We start from the raw sequence: 12,258 nt of genomic DNA, 5'->3' as shown, positions 1-12,258 counted from the left end.
CATCCCCGGATCCAGCTCACCTCCTCCATCCCCACAGCCACTACTCAGACCACCAACAGCACCCTCCCCGCTGCAGCCTGTTCTTGCCTGGGTCTCATAAATAGCATCCAGCCTCCTCACGACGCCCACCGAGTGTGCCAAGGTGGCCGTAACCACGGCCGGCGGGCACTGTGTGGGGGTTCATCCTTCTCAGGGTGAATGGGGGATGTCTGCATCGCCCCTGGCACAGCTCCTCACTTTCCAGCCTCCCTCCTGTACGTGCCCCGAGCACCGCTGCTCTCCCTGAAACGCTGCTCACCCACTTTCTCAACCCTCTATTTCTGTTTCGTGCGTGTCCTTCACGCTAGGCGGGCAGGATGAGGTCCCGGCCCCAACCCACCCAGCCACAAGCACTCTGCCCTTCCTCTCTGCGGCTGCTGCGCCCAGGCCGGGCCCCTCCGCTGGGCCTCGCCCGCAGCGGCTGTCTCGGGGGCCGACAAGGCGAGAGGTCACCTTGGTGCCGCGGCCGGGCTGAGCACGGTGGCCACCGCGTCCCCGGCCGCTGGCCTCCCGTCCGGGCCGCGGGGCGCTGAGCTCAGGGTTATAGATAGGCGGTGAGTGAGCGCCGAGCTATGCGCCGCCGCTCGCAGCGGGGCCTGCTGGGTAAGGCAGGCCGCCTCCGCGGCGCGGGGACGGGGAGGCCGGGCCGGGGGCGGGCGCAGCGGCGGCAGCAGCCGCACCGTGCAGTGAGCGGCGAGGGAGGGCCGGAGGGGGAGCTGGCGAGGCGAGGCCGGCGGGGATCGAGCTCCCGCCTGAGCAGCAGACGAGAGGGAGCCGGTGTCTGGAGCCCGACTCCGCGGCGGCCGCTTCCCCTTTCCCTCCCCGCCTCCCTCCGCCCTCGGAGCGGACGCTCGGCCGGTGCGATGGCCCGGCCGGCGGCGGGGAGCGGGCGGTGAGCCGGCGCCCGCCGAGGGACGCCCCGAGCAAGGGGAGAGGCGGGGGCACGGCGGGAAGCGCTCCCTCCCTCCCACCTCTCCCCTCCCTCTGCCCGCTCCCGGGCGGAGCTGCGGCCGCTTCCCCGCGCCCTTCATGTCCGGGCGGCCGCGAGGCGGCCAACGGCGGCGCGCTGCCCTCTGCTCCCGCCTCGCTGCCCAGGCCCGGCCCGCCGCGGCCCCCGCCCTTCCCCCGGCCTCTCCGCCGCGCTAGGCCCCGAGCCGGCCCGCCGGCCGACCACGCTCAGTCCCCTCCTCCCCGGCAGCGGGGGACGGTCTCCCGCCGCCGCTAGGCGGGCCAGAGGATGAGCCAGCAGCCGGCGGTGAAGATGTCGGCGGCTCCCCTCACGGCGGAGGCGCTGGAGTCGGCGGCGGGGATGCTCGAGGGCCGTCAGAGGAAGCTGGAGTCCATGATCCGCGACCCGCGCTCCCCGGTCAACGTGGAGAGCCTGCTGGTGAGGGGGGCGGCCGCGCCGCGCCGTGGGGGGAAGCGCTTGGCGGGGTAACAAAGGGAGCGCTGCCCTCGCCTCGGGCGGGCGGGGGAAGGAAGGGAGGAAGGAAGGAAAGGGCTCCCGCGTCCTGGAGGAGCTTTCCTGGGGGAGGACGGAGGCTCCTTGCCCGGGGGTGGTGGGGCGGCGCTTCTCCACGCCCCCGGTCGGGCCGCCGGCGAGGGGAGCGAGCGGCGCCGGGCCACCTGAGGGGAGGGCCGGGCCCGGCGGGGAGCGGGCCCGCGGCCCTCGGGGGCGCTTGTGGGGGAACGGGCAGGCAGAGCGCGGGGAGCCGAGAGCGAGCGCTTCCCCTTCAGGGACAGCGTGTGTTGGGGAAAGTGGGAAGCGTCTCTGGGAAGCTCCGACCTGGGGAGGAAAGCGCCTTTCTTTGCCTCTCCCGGCATCGTTTACGGCGTTTACTTTCGCGCCTCGTAGTCGCAGCGTGCCCGTTCCCAAAGTACCTGCCTTTGTGCGCGCTGCGCCCGCTGCCCGTCCTCGCACCCCTCTGCAAAACCGGCCTCCGGTACAGTGGAGGTTTGTTGTGCGATGTGGAAATAATTCAGGAAAAGGACACGCCTAAGGGAGAAATGTAACTGGGGGGTCCTGTGGGGTCACGCTTGTTTTCCATTGGGGCAAATTGATTCGTCTGTCTCCTATTTCAAATAGCATTTTTCTGTGTGAGTGTATGAAATATAATTTCCTTTAGTAGGAAATCCATGCCCTCAGGAAGGAGTGGGAAGGGAGTTATATTTCCCCATTTAAAACATCTAAACTCTGGAAAGGCAGTGAGAGGCAGTCTTGATTATGATTATTATTATTATTACTGAACTTCAGGGTCTTTAAATCTTATATTTCCAGTCTGTCCCAAGATTTCCAGTGTGGCCCAGTTATGAGGAACAGAAAAAGAGGGGAAAAAAATCCCAGTCCTTCCAAGAGTTGCTCAAGGCACTTATACCGAGTCTTTTTTTTTTTTTTTTTTTTCTTTCTGCTTTCAAATGACTCAGTTCTGTTTGGCCAAAATACAGGAACTGACTGAGCAGTATGTATGCCTGTGCTGTGTGGAGAATATAAGCATTTCCTATAACATCTGAAAAATGCTCTTCTCGAGGCTTCAGTACTGTATTAACTCCTCTCATAGATGATCAGAGGCATAATGACAGCCATAGTAGTCAATGGAGGGGAATGGGAAACAGTGTTACATACCTAACTGGATTCAGATAAGTTTTTGCCTAGGCCAAAGCAGAGCTGCCTCTGGGCTTTGCTCCCAGCATTTTCACTTTGGTATTTTGCTAGGAAAACTTTGACCTGTGGCCAAAAAAAAGCAGTTAAAAATAGTACAGTCGTTCTGAAAAATGCATCAGGTTAATACTTAACCCCAGTAGACTTTTTCACACTCTCTGTCTTTATACTCAACAGTGTGTTTCTTTTATTCTCTCACCTCCCCTGCCTTGGATGTAGATTAGATACACTAAAAACTATTTATGTTTTGGAAGAGCGGTTCTAATTGCAAAATTGAGACTGGGCTTCTTAGCACTTGATTTTTGTTTTGTTTCTTACGCTTACAATGTAGACTGCTTCATGTAATACATTGGACAAATTAGCAGACCATAGGAGGGCATTAGCTAGATTGTAAATGCATATTTTCCATGGTAAAAGACATCACTGTGCTCTCTGCACTTGCTCTGTAAGTACTGTTTAAAAAATCAGCAGCATGTAAAATATAATGCTAATCAATCAGCTTTCCTAGCTTGTGCACTCTATATGTTTGTGTACAAAATAATGAACGACTTCAGGTTTATTTATTATTCTCACATAGGAAATTTGCAACATAATCCTTGAAAAGTTTTTTTTCTTTTGGTCTTTGGTATTGTTGCTTTATGCTATTTGACATTAATTTTGTATTGGCATTCTGCTAGGCAGTTGAAAATACATATGAGTATGAAAATATAATTCAAATTGCAAAATTTACTTGTTTACTAACCAGCTCACTTTCAGTGTAAATTCTCATAAGTTGAAATGTGTTTTCAGTTAAAAGTAGAAATACAGCAACAGAAACTAATAGTCAGGGAAAACATCTTAAAAAGACTAGCTGGAATGCCACTATTTCATCCTCCAAAAATAACATAACCAAAACTAAAAATGTGGAATGGAATTCAAAATGGAATTCATTTCCTTACACCGTAAAAAGTCATAAACAGCTGCTATTCTGCATTTTGTGTGCATGCTTTATTTTTGGGAAGCCGTAAAAAGCAAAAAAGTAACTGTTAATCTGCAACACATGGTGCAAATTTGAAAGATGCGAAAAGCTGAGGTAATAAGCTGTCTTTCTCTATATACCAATTCCACTGCCTATCAAGAGATATTTTATTCATTTAGATGTGAAGAGACTTTTTTTGTGTACCTTCCCAACTACAGGATGGTTGACCACGTCCATCTGTTTATTCAGCAAGAGAATCTATGAAGGAAATACATTGATTATTTTCCTTCCACCCCCCTTTGGGGCTCAAGAGAGAATGCTAGATTTTTCTGATGTGATTTTTGCTATATTGCGTGTCTTAACACTTGTTTGTTTGTGCCTGTGTTGAGCATAATCATTTGCGTTTGATTAAAATATCTTTGGAAAACACATGCAGTCTCAATTCAGAGGCATTAAGAGATAGAGAACTTGCTGTTTAGTTTCTCCTGGTAGTTAGTTATGAAGGCAAAATTTAAAAAAATGCAGTTGAAATGTGACATGGTTATCACCGTCTTTTTTTTCTGCTAAATTAAAAAAAAAACATAGAGAACTTACTACTCATTAACATGGGTCAAATGCATATCCTGCATTTGGTGGGTTTCTTCTCCTTTTGGTCTGATAAAGAGATGAAAGTGCGAATGCTAGAACTGTATACAGTGTTCTACGATAGATTTCAGCAAAAACATCTACAAAGAGAAGTGGTTTTTGCAACCTCCTTTAGGCATCTACTGAGTGCGCTTCTTCTCATTATATCATGTCAAAAGCCTGTGTTAGCTTGCCAATGCTAAGAAAAACAACTTTCTTATTGTTGCAGCTTTCTATGATATGGTCTCTTACTCTTTTTGGTCATGTAACATTGCAGTAGTGGTTATGAAAACCTGTTTTGTGTATTAAGTTTTGATTGTGCAGATCACTTTGTAAAATTACTGCATTCTTATTATTTGCTCTTCTGCCAATTTGTATTATCCACTAATCTAATGAAGTGACATTTTTATGTGTACTGCATGTACACATTGATGATAGCACTTAATGGTATTTGACCTTGGGTGATCTATAAGAAACCCTTCTATAAATACATTCCTACTGAATAGTTCCTAGTTGACAGCTACATTTAAGAAGAGCTTAATGGTTCTCAAATATATTTGTGGGCTTATGCTTTTGCATATATGCTCTATCTACAGTATTGACTGAGTTATTGTATTAAATACACATTATTTAGGGGGGTGTTGGTAAGCATTAGCTCAATACTTACTGTGTTCTAAAACTAGAGCAGATAGGTCAGTGTAGGCTGTGTAAAACTAATCCAGACCTTCACTTCCTTGCCATGGGTAATTGTATCACTTCAGCACATGCTGAACTCAACTTTAGAGTTTTATGGTGGTGACGAACTGCTTTGATAAATCTTACCCTCCTCCCTGCAGTTGTCTGCCTGGTCTTTTTGCTGGAGCCACAGCTGCATGCAGTTGCCTAGAGAAAGGAACTGGTTTCTGCCCTTGGTTTTGTTCAGTGCAAGCCTTAGGGTTTTATCATTAAGCTTAAAACTTGACATTACACTAAAGATGTAAAGTGATGAGTATCTTCTGCCTGTACTGCTATGGTTGTGTCAGCCTTTGAAAGAAGGAGTTCTGAAAGCTGTTAAGTAGGCAGTGCAGCAGTGAAATCATTAGCACGGTGCTGGGATACGCTGGGAATGCATTCATGGTGGACTAAGAAATGGAGAGATGATTAGCAGGAGAGTGATTAAGTTTCTCAGAATATAAGTGCCTTAAAACTGAAAAAAAACCCCACACCAAACCACCAAACCCAAAACAAACCAGAAATGAACTAATTTGCTATTTATTTCTCTGTTAAAATAAAGCTGACAGGTAAACTGTGTATTTATGCTAGTTTGAACATGAATAGATGTTCATCTAAGTTGATCCTTGCCATTGAGACCCTAGAATTTTACTCCTAATGAAAAGTGGGTTGCAGATACAGCTGTGACTCTAATCCTTTCAATAGGTGCATCTGTCCATAGCAATCTCATCAACTGGATAGATACCAGCTTTATACGAGTGTTAATTTAGCAGATCACTAGACTGAGCTCTGTTAATACAGTGTCTGTAGATCATCATGGCTGACATGCATGTATCCCTTTGCAGGAGTTTGGCCTTAAGATCTTTCAAAGTGTATCATATTTAATATGAAAGTTGTCTTATTTTCCTGAATTTATTGCCACATAATTTGGAAGCAGTAAAAATCTGTGCATTAATTTCAGCCAGCAAACACAGGGAAGAGCTGAAAATGCAGCAGTTAGCAGGATCTGATCTGAAATTCATTGTCCAGTAAGTAGTCAAAAGGCCAAATAACTCTGTTCTTGGATAAATCTTTTTTTTCTTCTTGTTTGTTACAGTTATCATGCTGTTATTTCTCTTAGTTTCTGACTCTACAAATTTTCTATTTTTGGTCTGTAATTTCAGAACATCTACTGCAGAGTTGTGAAAGATGAGCTTTAAAGAAGCAGAATTGTCTTTTGTTCATTGTTCATGTGTGATGGATTTATATATAGCAATGTAGTTAGCTAGAAAAGGACAGTTCTGACAGTTTTACGTGTTCTTATATTCTGTTGTATTCTTTGCTAGGATTAAGGACTTTCCCTTTTAGTTTAAGAGAGCAAAAAAGCCAGTTTGCTCAGCTTTGATACTTTTACTTCCATATGAGATGTGTGCAGATTTTGTGTGTGCATTCACAAGAGGAATGTTCACTCCCAGTATTACACCTGTATTGATCAGATTGCAGAGTGGGTCATTAATACCCTTTAGCTGTTCAGCCTTTGTAACAGTTTAAGGGGAGGGGGGGGGGGAATAAAAAAATACAGCCATGTCATCAGATTAGCAGAGTTCTCTTCTGCTTTGTATGTGATGGAATAAAAATTCAGGAACTCTTTGCTTTTCCAAATATTAGTCTCAGTATCAGCTGAGTAGTCTGTGCGAAAGCTGATTAAAACTATTTTTTTAAGTACATTTTCAGTTTTCAATTAATGGCAGAGCCATGCCAAAGCATTTGGCTGTTTGTCTAGTAATGCAATCCATAACAAAAGCTGCCTAATTTAAAAAGAAAAAAAGCTACTGCAGTAACCAGTCTCCACAGCTATCAGTTGATGATTTCTTGCCAATGTTTGATCTACAGAAGTATGACTGGAATTGTATCACTGCCACAGAGGAACTGACATTGGATTTTAAAGATGAAGATGTTTGAAACTTGGTAGTAGAGTTTTACATAATGAAATAATATATTTTTAAAAAAATATTTATGTTTTTATAGCCCGTAATAATGGAGTTTTTTTGGGGGTGCATGCTATAGTGTGTCCAAGGTTGTTCTAAACTGTTATACTAAAAAGCACCAACTGTTTCTGGTAACAAATTTATTTAAAATACTTCTTGGTACATCCCATTGGTTAAGAGCAAGAATACTATGTTTATATTGGCAGCCTTTGCTAGTAATAAACTTATTTTAATGAGTCTTTTGCTATGTAAACAGAACATTGAATGTAATGCTCAGTTCCGAAGCCATACCCACTGTGTGTGAAGCTTTTGCTGCTACAGTAGTGAAATGTCAGAACACTCCCTGTATTGCCAGCAGCAGTGCATCTGCACAGCCAGTGACATTTAAGCTTCTTTAGTGCAGGTGAAGCATCACTTCTGTCCTTATTTTGAAACATTATATTAATTACCTGCTAACAAATTTTAAAGACCCTATGCTTAAAACCATGATTGGCCACCTGCTAATGTGCAGAGGCACTCTCTGTATTTGGAAGATTGTGATTCTGTGACTGTTGTCCAAATTTCACTAGGTTGGATAGTCTCTGTCAGTAACGGCTCCTTATGTGGTGTGGACTTAGCTTTTTGGGTTTTTTTCTGTATACATCTGCTACAGTTACAGCTATTGAGAGAGGGGCCTTTTTTTTTCTTTTATGAAATGTCATGGAGTTCAGTTGTTTTGTTTCACAAGGAGGGATGGACGCAAATTTCTTGATTGGCTTGTGAAGCATCCCTCCTGTTCAGTCTCTGCCTCAGTTGTTGTAGGATCTGGAAGGTGATAGACATGAGAAGAAAAACAGTCTGGGTGACACATACAAGTGATTTTTCATTATGCCAGTCTTTCATTAATTTTATTTTCTGTAGAATTGCTTACATAAGTCAAATCTTTTGCAAAAATGGTAACCAATCACATATTCTGTGTTTTTTTATGTGCCCAGATGGAGACTACTGGGTTTTGATGTTAGTGTGCAGCATTGCTACTTTAATGCCATAGTCAAATTATCATTCGGTTTTTTTAGAAGGAAGGTGTTGTTCAGATGATACAGGCAGAGGGATTAAAAAAAAGGATGTCATGCGGGAGGGTCTGAAACCTAATGTAGTGCTTTATTCGGTTCCAACTATATGAAATAGAGATGATGAAGCTTTTTTTAAAAAAACTGTACTGGAGAAGAATTTAGTTATTAGAATGAATTTATGTGATCACAAGGCAACCTTATGTGAAAGTGTTTAATTCTGAATCTTGAGGATTCAGATAACTGAGTGGTTGCTTTATTGCCTCTTGATTGTCCTAAATCACGGGTACTGATTTTATTGGTCTGTATGTAAAGTACAGAATAACAGGATCCTGCATAAAGCAGGATGAAGTTTGGGTGACTCATCGAAACACAAGAATTTTTTTATACTTGACTTCAGGAGGATATAAAGAGGAGGTCACATACAGATGTGAAAGAATGTTTGAACCATGATGAAAGAAGAAAAGCTAATCTTTACCAAACATTCTTTTTATTTTTTTTTTTTTTTTTGATCTCAGAACAAATAATATTGACTGTTACTATTACCAAGTAAATAAATAACTAGAAGGAAGACAAATGCTAAAGTTCCACACTTTCTTTCGAGTGGTATTTAAAGTTTAACAAAAATCTTGATTACTATGCAAAGTCTGTAATACATCATTGTTCTTTGACCGTGTCTGTCACTGCTGTTACAGGTAGTTGTCCAAACTCCGTAGGTAGTAGTTGATTAAATATCAAACATTGCTCTCTTAAGAACATAATTTACCCTACTGTGGTGTAGATATATATGGGGAAATAAATACCTCTGGGTGTTGCTTGGAAGTTACTTTTTATTGAATGAGCTGTGAATTTGGAAAAATTAGTGTACTCGTGTTTGTTCTTGCTGTACAACTTGATTGACACCCTCTTTTTTTTTTTCTTGTTCAAAATGGAGTGCTGCATCAATAAATTCACTGTAGTGTGTATGTGCACATCTTCAAAGAGACTATGCTCTAAAAATTGTAAAGCACTGGTTTTGGTAGAGGGGTATACAGTCATTTGGCTTGCTTATGCTGTGAAAATCTATTTCATATGGAAAATAGTTTTAAACTGGTTTTCCCTGTGGTTTCTGAAACTGGTTTGTTCTGGTGTCAATTTTCAGTTTAGTGACGATTATTTTGAGTGCAAGATTAGGGAGACAAGCCTTGTCATTTGTTGCTTGTATAGGACACAGGTTTTTATTTGTAAATGACTTTTAGCACCATCTGGTATACAGGGAAGTGCATGTTGTGGTAGACTTCTCATGTGCAGCTAAAGTCACAGAAGATGTTATGGGGTTACTTAATATTGCTTCCACCCCATCTAACACAATTTTATAACCATGCTTGACTTCTGAATGCTCTTTTTTGTGGAATTTGTAAACTTTTGTGATAGAATAATCATGAAGTCTCTCACTATAGGAACAGAATTATTCCTTCTAATAGTGCAAGAACATAGAGGAGAGCAGGAAATAATACCATGTTGGAAACTGTTGGTTTAGTGAATAATGAAAACCTTTCTAATGCCAGCTGTACATGTGCGTGATCTGGTTTCATTAGTGAACGTTTCAGGACCTCTTCCACCAACAGTAAAAGTCAGCCCACTTAGGCATTAAGCCATACTTTTTATTTCTTGGCCTATGCAATTTAATGACCTCTTTGGGGTGTATAAGCCTGGACTGTAAAGTACACCTCCCACACCCCACATTTTTATTTTATTCTTTCCTATCAAAAGTGACTTAAAACAACTACTTGAATTACTCATGTGGCAAGGAGGTAGTGACAGTTTATGACTGTACTGCAGCTACTGCTATTAATTTAAACATTATTCTATGTTTAATTTGTTCCCTGTGAGTACAAAGTAGTTAGTAATTGTGTTAAACTTAAGAGTAAGCACCTGAACTAAGCTACAGATCTGATAGGGGAAAGCTTAAAAATAACTGTGATTTCAAAATAAAAGTGTTCCTATTACTAAATCATGAAGTTTTGTATTGCCTTGGGTTTTTTAATTGCTGTCAAGTTCACTGTTCAGTATTACTATGAATGAATTCAATTATATGACATGTGCCTCTTTTTTATTTATTTTTTATTTATTTTTCTTAATCCTCATCCCTATGGGTTTCCTCACTGTTCATCTCCCCAGAACTGAAGGACTTGTCTTGACTCTGGAAATGGTGGCATTTATGTCAGTGAAAGTGGAGAGCAGCAGAACTCTGGTTGTCAAAATTCTGGTGGCAAAATCTGAATGCAGTAGCAAATAAGGTAGCAGAAACACTGCTTTGTACGTGCATAGTGTTTCTTCTGTTTCAGGAATATTTTAAGCTTGAATTAAAATATAAATATATAAGAAATAATAAATACACTAACACAAGCTGCATCTCCTGGATAAATGCTATCCTGGCAAATTGTTTTAATTGTAGCTATCCAGCTAGTTCTCTGTTTTGACAATAATTTGTTAGGATTGTGAAGAAAACTTCTAAATATGGACAGCATGATGAAGAACGGTTGGTACATGTAGAAGCTTGAAACAGTAGCACCATGAGGTGTGAATCACTTCATTTATTTTAATGGTTGGCTGCCTCTGAAGAAAGGCAATTTAATTGTTAAAATAAACCGTTTCAGTGCTCTTCATTTTTTAAGAAGAAATACCAGTATTTTTTCTGATGTGTGCCCTGCAGTGTTTCCTAAGTGCTAGAAGTCCCCTCTTTACCTGTGAGAAAATGTTTGCCAAAATTCAGTAACATTGAAGGGTAACTTTAAAACCAATTCTGTAACGTATGACACTGTTAAACCTCCTAGATCTGTTTTATATGAGACTACTGCAGGAGTGACTTCACTGAACCAGAAAGCTGGAGACAGCATTGAGCCTGACTGTAGAGTTTAAGTTTTCTATGCAGTATGGTATGGCTGAAAGGATGTGTGGTAATACAATATTCATGTTTTGAAATCACACTGTCTAAATTTATGAGGGAGGATGCACAGCATATCTTTCAGACTTAGATATAAATTGGTGAAGTTTCAGTATATTTGAAATCCAAGTATTTTTTAATTAAATGAAAACCAAGCAATATACAATGAAGTTATATCAGTTTATCAACATGTTACATCAAATGGATGCTGAATGTAAGGTGTGAGTGGAATGACATTGTGTAAGCTGTTTTGAGTTTTTGTAGTATGTAGAAAACAGGATTGAGGAAAACTCTTATACACGTTTTAGTCCAAGGTAAAAAAAAAATAGTTATATTTTGATTTCAAGCTTTATTTGTAGTGCATAAACATCAGAAGAGCATAGCATGTGATTGGACTCCTTTCTTGGCATATGAGAATTGTTCTTGGTTTTATACACAAAGTGGTTTTCTGAATTGTTTTATTTTCTGAAGTGATTTATTTTCTAATGTCTGAAAACCAACCCCTGTTGGGTTAGTTGTCCTCTAAAACAGAAGGAGGGTAGGGGAAACATGCAAACATGCTTAATGCTGTAGTATCTTACAGTCACTGATGCTGAAAGTACATACGGATCATGAGAGCATCATAACATTTTTGTCTTTGTTTCGATTGCATGCAAAATAATCATGAAAGTAAATAAATCAGCATGGTAGTCTGTAAGTCTCTATAACAGTAAACCAGACAGTGTCAGGGTTCTGCCATGTTCTAGCTGGCATGGTATTGCTGTGTCCCTAGTGTTAAGTTCTTAGCCTGTGGCTATCCAAAATCATGCTGTGGTTGGCATGGGGAATGGAGGTCTCGCACAGGGGCTCAGGTGCTGCTGTTGTTTCTCTTGCTACAGATGCAGTCTTGGAAACCATTGTTCACCCTGAGCACTGTCAAAATTCATTTTAAGCATAAATTGCTGGTGGTTCTGCTGGTTTTGGACTTGATTGCTAGATTAGACACAGTGTGACAGAACAGGCTAAGAAATACTGTGGTGAAATGTGGTATTGCCATTCTTGCAGCACAGCAAGAGATAGTAAAGTAGAAACAGGAGATCTCTTAATCTAAAATAATACAACTCCAGTTATCTGGTCTTATTCCTATGTTCACTTTCTGAAAATGCTGCTGTGTGAGTAAAGGGATGTAGCCCTGTTCTTTAATAAATTGTTTTTATATGTTTGAACTCCCTTGGACAGTAAGTTGTGTATAGCTAGTTGTGTGCAGATTTTACATGAAGGGTAGTAAGGAATAAAAAAAGAAACCCAAGTCAGTTACAGACCAACTTTTGTCTGGAATGGCCTGA

At 42.2% G+C, this 12,258-nt stretch overlaps 1 protein-coding gene across 3 annotated transcripts in view; it reads left to right on the top strand.

Moving 5' to 3' along the window:
* Window positions 1-735: 735 nt before the first annotated feature.
* ROCK2 (Rho associated coiled-coil containing protein kinase 2) overlaps window positions 736-12,258 on the top strand; it is a 100,337-nt gene continuing 88,814 nt past the window's right edge. For 2 of the 3 annotated variants that reach the window (XM_040597810.1, XM_040597809.1), the window contains exon 1: window positions 737-1,426. In XM_040597810.1, the coding sequence (XP_040453744.1) occupies window positions 1,277-1,426 (150 nt within the window). In that variant the 5' untranslated portion in view covers window positions 737-1,276. Of the gene's footprint in view, window positions 1,427-12,258 lie in introns of all 3 variants that reach the window. The other variant, XM_040597811.1, reaches the window with a different exon arrangement.

Source organism: Falco naumanni, chromosome 6 (assembly GCF_017639655.2).
Source record: "Falco naumanni isolate bFalNau1 chromosome 6, bFalNau1.pat, whole genome shotgun sequence".
Taxonomy (NCBI): Eukaryota; Metazoa; Chordata; class Aves; order Falconiformes; family Falconidae; genus Falco; species Falco naumanni.
The sequence above is the reverse complement of the archived record's forward strand: the minus strand, read 5'-3'. Positions and strand labels throughout refer to the sequence as shown.